The sequence below is a fragment of the Lissotriton vulgaris genome, chromosome 2_1 (assembly GCF_964263255.1).
Source record: "Lissotriton vulgaris chromosome 2_1, aLisVul1.2, whole genome shotgun sequence".
Taxonomy (NCBI): Eukaryota; Metazoa; Chordata; class Amphibia; order Caudata; family Salamandridae; genus Lissotriton; species Lissotriton vulgaris.
This window is the reverse complement of record NC_141687.1, coordinates 1,792,518,922-1,792,534,631: the sequence shown is the minus strand read 5'-3', so window position 1 is coordinate 1,792,534,631 and position 15,710 is coordinate 1,792,518,922. Positions and strand designations below refer to the sequence as shown.

Below are 15,710 nucleotides of genomic sequence, written 5' to 3'. Positions count from 1 at the left end.
CAAAAGTGATCTTTCCCGAAAGCTGAATAATGACTTTGAGAATGAATAATAGACAATGTTCTACCCCGCTACAATTTTGAATAATGAAAAAGACACACAACTGATGGACAGAATGCGGAACAAATCAAAACATTCACCCCCAGTCAAGAGATCTTGGTTAAATCCATCATTCTTTTGCTCACCATTCCACCCTAGTTCAGACCTGGCCATATGCAAATTACAAACTCAAAGGGAGAATGGATCACGTGCCCTGTAAAATCAGGGTCTTAGTGGTGTTGCAACCATATAAAAACCCTCTTAAAACGTACACAGGCCAGTGGCGGTATATCTTGATTCTCTGCCTTGGTGTATCGTTACAGCATCATCATAGGGTTCTTAGGTGGTACTTATGCTGTCCTCCAATTGGAGGTAGACCAACTGGTTTGCCAGTAGTGTCCAGAGATTAAAAAAGGTGAGAGTATGCAAATCAGTCTTGACCCTGTGCCTTATGGGAACAGTCCAGCCCATACTGCCAAGCCAAATCCTCCCTGGACTAGAAACAAGCATCCTAGGACTGGTTTCGGGGTTTTAACCCCTCATCAGCCAGGATAGCTTGAATACAGTGGCACAGTGAGCTCAGGACCCACGTCTGGGCATAATCGTCACACTTAGGACAAGAAAGAAAAAGACACACAATTGATGGACGGATTTAGGCCCAGATCTCAGTACTGGGGTGAATGTATGACATTGTTCTGTATTCTGTCCATTCATTGTTCTTTTTGCATTTGTCACTCCAAGTGGGAATGGTATGCCCAGACATGGGTCCCGTGCTCTCCATGCCATTGGAGTCAAGCCATCCTGGCTGATGAGGGGTGAAACACCGAAACTAGTCCTAGGATGCTTGGTTCCAGTCCTGGGAGGACCTGGTCTGGCAGTTCGGGCTGGACTGTTCCCATTGGGCGCAGGGTCAAGACTGATTGGCATATGGCTGGGTTCAAGCTAGAATGGCATGGTGAGCAAAACAACTATGGATTTAGGCCCAGAACTCTGTACTGGGGTGAATGTATGACATTGTTCTGCATTCTCTCCATCAATTGTTCTTTTTGCATTTGTCAACCCGAGTGGGACGGGTATGCCCAGACGTGGGTCCTGTGCCCTCTATGCCACTGGAGACAAGCTATCCTGGCTGATGAGTGGTGAAACCCCAAAACCTTTCCTAGGATGCTTGGTCCAGTCCATGGAGTACCTGGCCTGGCAGTTCGGGCTGGACTGTTCCCATTGGGCGCAGAGTCAAGACTGATTTGCACATGGCTGGGTTCAAACTGGAATGGCATGGTGATCAAAAAAACGATGGATTTAGGCCCACATTGTTCTGCATTCTGTCCATTAATTGTCCTTTTGCAATTTTGAATAATAGCATACTGCCTCAAGATAGGCTTAGTATGCTCAATAATCTCCCTGTTAGAACCCCCATGTACAATAAATGACTTTTCGAATCAAGTTTTGCCCATTTTTTTCAATTCCATTGTATTTTCAGGCAATTATAACTTTTAAGGCAGAATTGAAGTATAAAGATACTTCAATTCAGATGGACATAGGGATTATTCCATAGTGATATCCACAATAAAAGGGGAGCCCATTTTGTTACATATCTATATAAATTAAGCCTAACTTCTCGTGACAAAAGAAATGAGGACAACTTAAAGGCAAAAAAACCTTGCTAACAGGAGATTCATACTATTAGTATGCCCCCATTCCCCTGCACCACAGATAGCAATTGGGATGGTTTAGGAGTTTATCACTGCCAGGACATGTAAAACTGATGCACACGTCCTACCTTTTAAATAGAATCAATCCACCCTGCCCTATGAGGCTTTAGAGCCTAGAGGTGACATCATTATTAAAAAGGAAGGTTTAGGCATGGCAAAAGGTTGATTTTGCCAGATCTAAATGGCAGTATAAAACTGCAGAATAGGTTGCAACTGCAGGCTAGAAACATTTTTAAAATGCTACATTAATGGGTGCAACAATAATTGCTGTACGCCCTCTAGTAGCATTTAATGTATAACCCCTGGGTACATGTAGCACTGATTACTAGGAACTTGCAAGTAAGATAAATGTGCCACTTAGATGTAGGAAAATTTAACCATGTTTTAAAGAGAGTACAGGCACTTTAGCACTGCTTAGCAATGGTAAAGTGCACAGAGTCCTAAAGCCAACAAAAAGTAGTAGTGAAAGCAAATTGTCTGAGTTGAAGGGTTAACTTTCCAACTTTAAAGAGTTTCTGAAGCTCAGCTTACTCAAATGAGAGGTGGTCACAAACAATGACAAATGGGTTTATGCCCTTACAGTGACTGCACATGAGTCCTGAATTAAATTTTTTAAAGTGAAGGTGTTGCCAGGTGCCATGCTTCATTGTTTGCTTCCACAATACATTTCTGTAATAAATTGCCATATTAGTTGGGGGGGTGAGAACTCACTTCAAATAATAATCACAATCCTTGCCGGAGTGTACAGCTAAAGTTACTTAATAAAACTGTGCTTAACCCCTGGTAGGCTGGCATAAAGCAGTGAAGCTTAACTTAGAGGGAATGTGTAAAGTATGTATGCAGTTCTCAAACAGTAATAAAGTGAAAACACAAGTCATAAAAAATCCCAAATAACTTCATAAAAATAGAGAATATTTTAATAAATAAAATTATACCAAAATGGCAAAATCCAATATGTTGAGCCAGAGATATGAATTTTTAAAATTTTAAATTAAAAATAGTGCCAACCATAGTTATCGGGTCGCACTAGACTGGCTCAAAATTAAGGCTAACAACTCTGGAGTACGGGTCGGACAGAGGGACCTGGTTCAGCACGGCTTAATGTTTACCTTCTGACTTAGAGACTTTTATGAAGTAAAAGTGGTCATCGACAAGTCAAGGCACAAGCACTTTACCAAAGTACACAGAGTGCTATTGCCAATAAAACAGGTTCAGCAACAGAAGGCAAACATATGCAAGAATACCATATAAAAGAGGGTCATTTCCAATAATTCCACACTATCAGCTCTCTGAAAGAGAAGCTTCTGCAACATAGTTCTTTCAAGAAATTCCCAAAATGAGCCCCACGACCTCTGATCAGATTGATGGGTTGTCATAGTGATAAACTGCGAATGTCAGGCAATGGCCTTGTTTGTGTCATTTCAGGATGTGACATCCTTCGATCAATGTGGGCGTGTATTTTCATTGGTTCTTTTGCCATTTTGCCATTGGTTCTTTTGCTGGTGCTAACTCTGCCTTGGAGCAGAAGGCAGGGGAAGATGTTGGAAAAAGTTGTGAAGCCGACTCCGGGCTCGAATCGTTATTATTATTCATGCTCACAGAATCGAGCTACTGTCCCATGGAGTTTTGTGGTCTCCTTACTCTTAGTTTAACCTTGCAGGAGACAATGCAATTGAAACATTCACAAAAAAAGCTTTACATCCAGTTAATGTAGAAACGGAAACATATTATACCTACATATTACTAATAGATGGGATGGAAAGTAATACAGGATAACAATTAGACTTGTGTATTCAGGTAAGTCTGTGAAGCAGCATTGTTGCCGAGGAGTAGATGTCACCTTAGGATTTTAAAGAGCAACTGGAACTCCTCCTTCAGTTGGGCGCAGGCGTTGATGAAAGTGCATTCCACAGCCAGAAATTCTATAGGTGGCTAACCTTAAAGAAACAGCATTGGAGTTGGATATAGCACTGCCGAAGGTGGAAGTAGGATATACAGGTGCAAAGCACATTTAGAGGGTGTATATCACAAGTTGAGGTCTCTCAAAGCAAAATATCTGGCAAAAAACAAGGTTAATGATTTCACCAGAGACACTTGTTACACACTTTGCGACAATACTTGATGTGTGGCTTTTTCAGTTTGTGAAAAAATATGATAAACTTGATTTTCAGTACAAAATCCGTTATTCTCAGCATGTGCATGTAGATGGTTTCTAGTTTAAAGAAACAACCATTGAAGGAATTAGTAATAGTGGGTGAGGGGGAACTCTTCTGCGCACCTCAAGGGGCGGCCACTCTTTACAAAGGTGTAAGCGCTTTCAGTACTATAAACGATGCTTTCAACAGCTACACTTCGTACACTGATGACAATACATGTGTAAATAATGTTAACAAATATGTTTTCACATCTTTATTCAGGTTTCCTCTCTGGAGGCATTACGGGGCGTCTGATTCTGCTGCCAAAATCGAAAGAGACCTCCGATCGTTCTCTAATAAACTTAAGAGACATAACCTGGGAGAAGGATTTATATCTATAGACGAACATTCCACGCTGCTACTTTCAAACATGGTATGTGGTTTCTGGGGGAAAAATGTAATGCTTATGTGGCATGTTTGTTGCATTGGCAGAGTGCTGGCAAAAGTTGTAAATTCTACCTACTTAGTTTCAAATTCAATAACTTGGATGTAAGCAGCACCTGGACCGAATAACAAAACATTTTTGGCTGGCACTAGCACATGTCTTGGTTGATAAGTAAGTGAGTACTTGATGAAAATACCTTTTACCACAGTATTATGAAAGCAGTTTTGTGGGGGTGCTAATGTGTCACAAGAATATTGTATATAGTTATTGCGTTGCATTTTTGCTGTGTTCTGTTTTGTTCTGCTACGGTTTTAGGGTATTTATATGTTGCATTGTGCTATGTTTGTATGTGTTCTGTTCTGCATTGTAGCTATATTAGAGAACTAACCAAACGCTGCCAAACGTGGCAGACAACAATTCTTAAATTACAATTTCCAGTGCTCAATGTGACAAGGAGGCTGGTGGGACATTGCAAACAAACAGGCATGCAGAAATGATGTTTCCATGCAAAAGCGCATCTAAGGCAGACCTATTGGCTTTGTCAATTTTTAGTAAGGGTGAGGTGGCATTGGTGGTGGTTGCATTATTAGGGAAGGGTTTGGCATTGGTGGTGTTTGTGCTGCTAACACTGGTGGTGATGATTCTGGTGATGTTGTAGCGTTGTTGGTAGTACGGCTCTTGTGATGGTACTGATTAAAAAAAATATATTTTTATTTTTATTGATATTGTATTTTAAACAACGGCAGCATTTGGCATTTTACATCTCATTGTAATGAAGAAAGAGATTCGGCTCATACAGGCATGAAGACAGTACAATAGACAATGTCTCCTTCAGGGACTGGAAGCGGCCTATGGCTGAGTGTGATTGACCATTACAGACCACTTTGTATGTATTGTAGGCAGTATGTCTTGCAGACAGCCACACTATCAACCGATACCTAAAAAGATTCTTTGCACAGGCATTTAGCACAATGTAAAAATGATGTTAACGGACAGAATGCAATCACCTTAATCGACTCAGCGAAATGTCAGAAATTGGAATTTTTTAGGTGACATTGAATCCCAGCCTGCAAAGTAATGAAAGCTAACCTGCAGTTACATATTTATAGAGGCACACATTTTCTCTTCCAAATATATTTTATTTATTTTACAAATTACAATGTCAACAGGCCATCAGACCGTTATTTCAAAAACAAAAGCATCGGGCAGCATTGGGTAGCCTAGAACCCCCTTCCAGTGGCTTAGAACTTATTTTCAAAACATTTGTTAGAGGGGCAATGCCATCTAACATGTATGTCGTCACTCTCTGACCACAGACCCGCCAACACAGTCCTGATGGTGCGGGCATATCCTCTTCACTCTTTGGTGTTTAATACCATCAGGTCATGTACTTGTATAGAGCTTTTCTGTTTTGAACACTTCTGCGCATGGACTGTAAATCCTCCAAATGTTTCTACCACTGGTTTTTTGGAACATCGAACTGCAAGATGTTTTTTGCTGCCTCCTCATATAGGACCATTGCCCTTGGGGTCTCTGACCATCAGTGCCTTAGGGGATGTATAGCTAGAAAAAAACTTCTCCCAATGATTTGGCGATCTAATGGACACCATTCTATTAATAGGATGGAGTGCCCAATGCCCCAACTGCCAATACTTCATGTGATCTGTTTCCTCTATTTTAAATTCCCTCTTACATCATTTGAATGTTTTTATATCTTAGTTATGAAAACGGTCTAAAAGCATCCGACACCTTCCCTCTGCCCATTTGCCACTGTCCTTTCTCAATGGTCCTGGTGTGAAGTTGGGGTTTCTCTATAGCAGAGTGTTTGGGGATGGAAATGCATTCAGACATTCTTTTTTTGTGATCATGTCCCATATTCCCAATGTGTGTTGCGAAATCTCTGAAAAATATCTATGGATGTATCTCTTTATCCAACTGCGGTATTACCAATATTGCCTCACCTGCCTCTGCTGCATTCATGTGGGTTCATTGTCTCTCTGTCTTATAGAGAAACCACTCAAAGAAAACGTTGATCTGCGATGAGTAAGAATAATGTCTAATATCTGGGAGAATGAACATTAAGTTGGCACCTCAGTCGATACGACTTCCCTGGGGAACCCCATGAGTGCCCTGGGCACTGTGAGTGCAGTCACTTACTTCAGAGCTATAGCTTCAGGGTACCATATGGCACCGAACATCCAGACCAGAATGACACTGTTGCAGAGGGCTGTCTTAAGGTCCAGAGGTTAAACAATGTCAATGCCTACCCGTTCAAAGCAGGTGCCAACAAAAGGCAATGGCTAAGGGGAACTTTACAATTCCTTCCTGATTTGCCACTTTCCTGGCAGATAGGGCATGACCTACAGAATTCATCTGAGACCATCCTCAATCAGGGTCAGTAAAAGTAGGTGAAAAGCATTTCAAAGGTCTGTCCTGGCCTAGAATTTCTCAGAATTTTCGATAGAAGAACTGCATCTCAGGCCTCAGACAACACATTTTTAGGATTGAAACATCAACCGAGAACTAGTGGCCTACTTAGCCCAATTCAATAAACTGGGGGTCGAAACAGACTGGCCCGAGAATAAAAGAGCTGCAGTATTCTACAGAGGGTTTAGAGACGAACTGAAGTATGCATTGTCACAGATTCCAACACGTCCTACTGATATTTCCGCACTGGTGGATCTAACCTTGGATATTGATTATCGGCAAAATGAGCGGAAGGGAGAACGAAAAAGAGATATTAGATGTAGTATTCCCTGTTTTGATCGAGCCAAATCGGAATCCACGTGGACGACAGAAGGAACTTCGGGAGTTGAACCTATGCAAGGTGGTGTTATTCAATGACCACTCTCAAAAGAGGAAAAGGAAAAGAGAAGACTAAATAGGTTTTGCATGTACTGTGGAGGCAGTGGACATTTTGTCAAAGCATGCTTGAAGCGACCCAAAATTCCAGCCAAGGAGAAGGAAAACTAGCAGCACCATCAGTCAACGGAGTTGGATTGGTGGATGCGAAAAACAACTCCAATAAATCACCAACTGGCAAACACCCTACAAGTCTTGTCGGTAAAGTTCAAATTCAGGGAGGTAGTTTTCACAGATATTATGGTCATGGTTGACTCTGGAGCAACCGGAAATTTTTGCGACCACAAATTTGCTAATCGAATTGGACTGCAAGTTATCAGAAAGGAGAAAAGTGAGAAGGTCAGAGCCGTAGATGGTACTGATTTAACCTCTGGACCCATAACTTGTCACATAGAAGTTGTGCAAATGACTACCGCCCTTCGCTTTTATTGCTTTTATGGCATTTTTTTTTACCAATATTGCTATACAGGGTGCGGGGGATCATATGGTAACACTCTCTCCCGCATTGTTGTGTTGCAGATTGTGTTCTTTGGAGACCCTTCTGCCGGACACCATTTCGGGTTTATGAATTGCATAAACTCGGGGAGTATGCTGAAGGGAGAAAATATAAAATATATATACACAAGCCTAATTCTACGGGCAAGATACTAATGAGATGAGTGGTATGAGTGTTTGGGTGGGTATGCACAGTGGGTCATTTGGAGTGGGTGTGGATGCACGCAGCGTTATGTTTTTATGAAACGTCGTCACAAAAGGTGTACGATTGGTTGATGCTTCATACACCGAGGGGACAGCATTCAGAACGAGGGTGTAAAGCATGAGCAGCTACATTGTTACTGCTATACCAATATTTGTTCAACACATGAGTATGATCTCCGGGAGGCTTGTAAGAGTTAAGGGTCAAAACGAGAGTGTTTCTACCACGTCTGCTTTCTCCCTTGCAGTGAATGTTTTCCCGCTTGAGTGGGATCAGCCTCCACACATGACTTAGGAAGAGTACGGATCTAGAAGACCTGCTCAGTTCTTGGGGTCCTTTGACCAAATGACGGGAGGACCAATAGTGGCGCTGATTGCGATAGTCCTGACGAAGACTGGGGTGACCCTGAGAGGCACAAATTCAGCTGTCAAAACATGTTGACTTCAGCAGTGGAAGGAGGGAAGTCTTGAGAAACCTCACTTTCTCTATAAGACATCTAGCATCCTTTTCTTATTTTTAATCCTGATGGGGGTACCAAGGGACGTTTAATAAAGTTATTCTTTTGGTTGGCACCCCTAATCAGTTTTAATCACTTCCCTTGATCTGCACTTTTTGTCGCACTATCAGTTCCAGTCACTTGGTGTCTGCATGGCTTTCACCACATTTTATGTTATGTGTTGTGTGTGTTGAACTTATTTGGTTGTACATCTTGTAGTGTGGAATTTATTATTTTTCCCCTTCCCTTATGCTCCGCCCTGAGTGTGGCTACACCAGGGCGTATTGTAAGCAGGCCCGATGATGAAGCATGTCACACACTTTGGTGTGTGAGTGAGGGCAGTGTTCTCAAACAGAGCGATTTGCCTGTTCTGTGTTCGTCTTTGCTGCATACTCTATACACCCCCTTTAGTGTGTACATTTGAGTTCTTGGGAGTCCGGGGTGGTAGAGTTTAAACACTTTTGGCCCTCTCCCCTTTTTTGTTTTGAGTTGTTCATCCAGCCTTTCACATCTCTCACCTTAAACCAGTCCAACCAGGCTTGCGGAGTACTCCCCCCTCCTGATCCTCTGATTCTTGATGGCGAGGTGGAGTACTAGGTGAAACGAATCTTAGATTAAAAAAAGATTCAAATCAAAATTTTCTAGCTCATTGATTGGAAGGGTTATGGGCCTGATGAGCGTTCATGGGAAAAAGTCCCTAATGTCCATGCCCCTCGATTAATCAGAGCCTTCCATGCTAAATTCCCTGCCAAACCACGATTGGAGGAAACCCAGTTGGGAGGGGGTACTGTCAGGACTCACTGTAGGTTTCCTCCTTATTTAACTCTGTTCCATTCCCCTTCCCCCCTGGGTACTTACCTGAACTGGTTTATTAAGATACTAAGCAGGGAGGTTCCGAGAGGGGCATTAGAAACTAGCATCGTTCTGCCCCCGTGCCATCAGAACCTAGTTGCTAACCTTGACAACCATACAACAATCACAATAAAAGTACTGGAGGTTGTGAGAAGTAGGCGGGAATGGAGATATACTGAGAGCCCATCCAAACAGTATAAACAAAGATTAAAAGCTGAGGAATAGAGGTAGGGCAGGCCATACTAAACAAGGAATTTGATCTTAATTTTTCCTAAAGAATTCTGCTTTGGAGCTACGTATGTGTTTGTTGTAAATACTTAGTAAAGATCTCAGATGTTTGAGGAGATTTAGAGAGGGGGAGAGTGTCCATGACCATTCTGCCAATCGTAGATTGCATCCTCCAAGATTTAAGTTACCATTGTACCAGAGTTTGGAGACTTTGGTGGATTTCTTTTAGGTTGGAAGGGTGCCATAGCATCAAGGATGGTTGTCATTGAGTTACTGTAATGATCAGTAAGGACCTAGACATCTAACATGTCCAAACGGACTTATTGGGGTTGCTGAGTGCAGAAGGGGGAAGGAGATCAAATGCTATCTGTAAGTCATTTTCAATCTTTTTTGTGTTTTTTGTCTTAGGCTGCAGATTAGACCCCTGCAGATGGGGTTTGATTATTTCAAACAATATTTGTGGTTAGTTTTTGGCTTCATTTAGTTTTTTCCTAAAGAAGTCTGCTTTGGAGCTACGTATGTGTTTGTTGTAAATACTTAGTAAAGATCTCAGATGTTTGAGGAGATTTAGAGAGGGGGAGAGTGTCCATGACCATTCTGCCAATCGTAGATTGCATCGTCCAAGATTTAAGTTACCATTGTACCAGAGTTTGGAGACTTTGGTGGATTTCTTTTAGGTTGGAAGGGTGCCATAGCATCAAGGATGGTTGTCATTGAGTTACTGTAATGATTAGTAAGGACATAGACATCTAACATGTCCTCAGGAGCTGGAAGGATGCAACTGCTGATAGATGACAGATAATATGGATTAATGTTACAAGTGCTCTTTATCCAGTGTCTGTTTTTTTTATTTGCACCTTTTTTTAAGACAGCAATTTTGTGATGAGAAATGTTCTAAAGGGGTGGTATGTCCAGTCACATGGAGTAATAGATTCCAGTTTAGTGTATCTAACCTCAGAGATGACTTTATCCAAGGTCGCTCCAAGGTTTGGGTTGGGCAGTTGCGTATTTGGATACAGTTGAGGTCAACAAGGAAAGTTTGACTGTCTATATCATCATCTTCTGTAGCTGTAACCAGTGAATGATAGATTTCCATCCAGTCCCTCAATGGCTTTTAAAGCCCAAGCGTCCTGTTGTAGCTCTAGTCAGGAAGCCCCCTCTCTTTGCAGAATTCCTTGAGCTGAGCCACAAAGTGGCCATTCATGTTGGCCAGCTCAAAATCCATCTCTGAGAGTGCAGATTGAGGAACAACAGTCAAAGAGACAATTCATATCAAGCAAAAAGACCACTCAGGGAGAATTTAGAACTCGAGTTGGTCTCAGATATTGGATAGTAGTATACACAAAATCACGATATGGCTCTGTACAAATACAAGTCCTAATCTTCACCACTGATTACCAATGTAAGAAATTGAATTGTGGAGTTGACTGTGGTGTGAGCACTGGTCAAGCAGCAACCTCAACCCTTGTCAGGGTGAGGCTCCAGGTTTTTATAGTCCTCTCCCAACCAGTTCGAACTCTGTCATGGCCGGGGGAACCCCAGTCTCTCCACTGCATTTTCGTGTGTTTGGTTAGCCTTTGAAGCTAATGTGAACAATGCGGACAGGGAAAGCTGGCCGGGAGATCATCCGAGAGACGCCATGCAAGTCTTCCTGCAGGCCATGCCGTCTCATTTACTCTGGTGCATGGCGGAAGCATTAGGCTTTTCCACAATTTTTTTAAAACCCTAGCAGTAACTTCTGCTCAATTCTGTTTTATTTTTATTTTTACAAACAAATCTTTGTATCGTGAACATTTCTGTGCACATAAATGTGTTCTATGTTTACTTTAATTACTATCCTTTGAAGAGGGGGCGTGGCTACAACGTAAGATGGCGGACAGGGTTTGGTGAGGCTAGGGACCCTGGGGGGATTAATCCTGTACCGGCGCCGGACACAGACTTGCTACCAGGGACTTTGTCACAGCGCTGCAGCCACAGGGTGCCTGTGACACACACCGAATTTGGCCCAATCAGAGCTGCAGCTCTATTGTTGTGCTGCTCCTGCCGGGAACTGCAGACTCTGCGGCCTATCTGCCATATCACCATAGATGCTAGAATATCGCGTCTCCTGCTGGATGTGGTGGCTCTGATTCCCCGTGACTCACGCCGCAGCGGTGTCCGGACGGCTGACGGGGTTGGCGGATCCGTGTCTGTGAAGCGCCAGAGGAGGGCGGAGCTTAAATGTTGTGGAGGACGGCTGGCAGCCCATGGAGGTGGGACTGCGCAATTTCAATACCGCTGGCCTCCCGCGTCACACGTTGTGCCCTGGGGATGCCCTTCTATGCCGCTGCTGTGGCCGTGATGTAAGTTGCTCTCCACACTTGCCACCTGCTCTCCTGGTTGAGTGGAGGCGCAGGAGCCGGCCTGCGGTGTCATTGCGGAGCCGCTTCTAGATCGCTGGCAGCTTGAATCCTCTACCAGGAGCAGTGATCCGGCTGGAATTCCACGCACACAGTACGGGCCGACCGTTGGGGCCCGCACGCATTCCCTCCCCCAGGGACTGGCGGGGCTGCAGCGACGTGTTCCCTGCCTGCCTTCGGCGGTGCCCACCCCTTGGAGCTGTGGTCGGGCCCTACCGGGGCTGTGTGGATGTGGGGGTCGCACCTGCAAGAGCCCTGCTTGAAGTCCTCAGACGGCTTAGGAGACAGCTGATGTAATAAGACCCCAACCCCAGTGAGTGCTGCAGAGTCGTACCACATGCTGAGCCAGATGACCGCCCTCCCCTTGCATGCTTTAAATACGGGATGCAGTTAATGTGGTAGACCTGCCGTCTGTCAAACGTATCCTGCACCTGGCCGATACCAAATGCAGGCGGACTAGTGCACCCATTCTGGAGTGACTGTGCTGCCCACAGGGGTCGGTGCACGACCTACAGGATTGTACTCTTTGGGCCCCTGGAGTGTATGGGGGACCCGCACTAATTGATGGGCATGATTTGCTGCCATTACAGTTGCGGCGCCGATGGGAGGCGAGGTGCGACTGGCAGATGTGTCCGGTAATGTATAATGCCAGAGCAGCAGCACCCTGCTTCTGAAACTGGCATACACCAGCCTGTTTACCTATGTAATTGGCCCTCTTAGTGGATAGATCACACACCCGCTGACGCAGTTACTCCTTGGAACGCTATCATCGTGTTTAGAATACGCTGTGGGGGGCCCATCTGCTCGCCGCATTGCTTACACAATGTACACCCAGCGTAAACCTGCAGGCATCATGGGGAGACTTAAGGGGAAGACTTTGGACAATAGTCCTGTCACAGGGAACCCGATAGATGTCCCAGCCTCTACGGATACAACCCCTTCTCCCGGATCCTCTTCTACACGGTCTCTCAAGGCACCCCCTGATCAACTTGATTTGATTCTACAGGAAGTCAGAGACTCCCGTAAGGCAATCGAACAACAGATTGGAACCCTCACCGCTGGCTTTACACTCCGCCGGGCGGACCATGAGAAATATGCAGACATGCTCCACTCACACGAGACAGCCTTGACCACCACGGAGCCTCAAATTGCAGAGCACACTAAACTGATGAATGACCTGCAACAACAGGTCCACGGCCTACAGGACAGGATTGAGGATGCAGAGGGCAGGAACCGCCGGAATACTATACGCGTCATAGGACTTCCAGAACGAAGCTAAGACCCCAAAGCAGCTGACTTCATGGAAGCATGGTTTCGAGAACATGTAGCCCAGGAGGCCCGGTCGCCATATTTTTGCGTAGAGAGGGCCCATCAAATTCCTACTGGAGTGCCTCGGCTGAAGAACCTCCGCGAGCCTTGATCTTTAAAATACTGAACTAAAGAGACCGTGATGTCCTACTACAAAAAGAGAGAGAGCGAACGCAGAGTCAATTAAAAAAACATAGAATCTCACTCTACCCCGACAACACAATAATAGTGCAGCGCCATCGCTCTTCCGTCCAAGCAGTGAAGAAAAGACTACGGGCAGCCAAGCTCAAATATGCATTACTGTTCCCGGCCTGGTTGAAAATTATACACAACCGAAAAACTTACTTTTTTGACAGTCCGAACGATGCAGAGGAATGGTTGGAGGGGATGAACTTCGAACCGAGCCTAGAAGAATCAGCAGGCTCTATGCACCGCCATTGTACCAGTACTCAGGGCCGTAACCCTCGCTGTACTGCCAGGGACCTGTGCAGCTCCACTGCTGTCGTTCCTACCCATGACCAGCAGATCTGAGATGCTGGCGATAACAAATTCCTTCTGAGACGACAACCTTAAGATCGTATCCGACTCGTTAGGGGAGAGCACCATTCAATCAAACTCCGAACAAAGTAGCACTCTGTTCCCCTCGGTGACACCCCAGACTGTTGATGACCTGGTGGACGAATAGCAGACTAACCTGATCACCTCGCTTTGTCCATCGTTACAACAGGGCCATATGAGCACTATGGCAAAATTACCGAACTTATATGTATCCTTTACGGTTCCATATTTAACACAGATTAACCATAACTTGTCACAGATCGTTAGTGTAACTTGTTGCAATATTAGTAGTTAGGGCCCAACTGCCAGGTAGTGTCTCCCGGTTTTGATTTGTTAGCCTCATCAACCTAAGGCAACCTGTAATTATCGACAAAATACACATACGTATCCCCCTGGGTCCCATTGAGCTATCAGAATCTCTGTAAATACACGAGTAGCATTATGAGCGTTGGCAACAACCCCTCACGAAGCTATCGTACTGTTTTATGCTTTCTTTGTTTTTGTTATTTGTTTGGCCCAGCACAGTACAATAGCTGAGCTGAGTGTTATTAGATTGAAGGGGAGGGGGTACTCTTGGCCTGTGATAGTAATTAGGCTCTGAGTTAGGGGCGGTGCTGCGTATACAACTGATCCATGCCTAACCACTCAAGTAATATACACACACGCACAAGGTTGTATATCACATAGAAACGGACAGGCAAGGAGGGAGGGAGGTGGGTGGGGGGGATGTATGTTAATAGGATAGATATAAATTGTCCATTGATTTGAATGATATGCAATATCTTGTATATGAACCCATTTTTTCATAGTCATGTGACTACCCTAGCTTAATCCGGTATTAACAAGCAGCACCTGCTCTGCATGAAGAAATTATGTGTTTACAATTAAAAAATGGAAAATGCCAGGATGTATCTGTCATGACAACTTGCAATTACTCTAAGTGCTCAATAAAGTTTGTTAAAAAAAATAATTATCCTTTGAAATGCAATGCAAATGATGAGGTGTTTTCCTTAAAAAGGTAACTTTGGACTAAATTTCCGTTAACACGCATATTGCCATCTCACCTCATGTCATTGTCAGGAGTTAAATATATTGCTATGTGAATAAGACCTTAGTGGCCTAAGGTAACTATAACTCATGCCCTCGCCATGCAGTGCTAATTACGCTACATATTACATCACTTGTGACATTTGACACCTTCTTTGACATCATTGATATTATCACTGTGCTGCATTGTGGGGGCACAAGTTATAGTCACCTTAGGGCATGCGTTACAGTTACATATTTCCTACTGGTGGTCGCCAGTAGGTAGTTATAGTTAGAACTTAGTTTCCATAGGAAAAGTGTTTTTTTGATTTGCCAATAACTTTAGCGCCGTTCAACGAATCTTCACAACATTTTCAAAACTATTTGTCCACTCAGGTCAGCTCCTGTCGTAAAACTTTCAGGGTGGTTCATCAAGGGGAGGCTGAGATAAAAGGTGGAGTCATAAAACATGTTTTCTCCATGTTAATTTCCATAGGAAACTTTAGACAAGGCTGAACGAATTACACCAAGTTTGGCAGAGAGTAGCTCTTAGTCCAGAGAGCATGCTTGTTTTTAAATGGTGTAATTCGGTTCGGTAGATTTTGAGATATTTAAATATTTACAGATATTGATATTTGAGAATTGTGAGATTTGATTGGCTGAGTCCTCCTGAGCACAAGCTTGCCTTTGATTGCCTGCCAACACTTCAAACACTTCAAAACAGGAAGTGTTGGCAGCCAACTTGTGCCTTGGACTGAGGGATAGGGAAAAAGGTGACAGTAAGATTAAAAAACAAAATAAAGGGAGCATTGTAGGAACAGCCTGACCCCCCCCCCCCCAGGCATGCTCAGGGGGTCCCATAGGGACGTTCAGGGTCCCAGCAGGATTCAGGGACATTATTGGTATTTGGACATTTCACTCATACAAAAACAGAGAAATAATAATAATAATACTGT

At 43.9% G+C, this 15,710-nt stretch overlaps 1 protein-coding gene across 1 annotated transcript in view; it reads left to right on the top strand.

The window, feature by feature from the left end:
* The window catches only part of LOC147733283 (SITS-binding protein-like), a 1,106,372-nt gene that overhangs the window by 757,024 nt on the left and 333,638 nt on the right, over positions 1–15,710 (top strand). Inside the window, exon 4 of the mRNA XM_086957841.1 lies at positions 4,166–4,316. Coding sequence (XP_086813967.1) covers positions 4,166–4,316 — 151 coding nt within the window. The remainder of the gene's footprint in view (positions 1–4,165; positions 4,317–15,710) is intronic.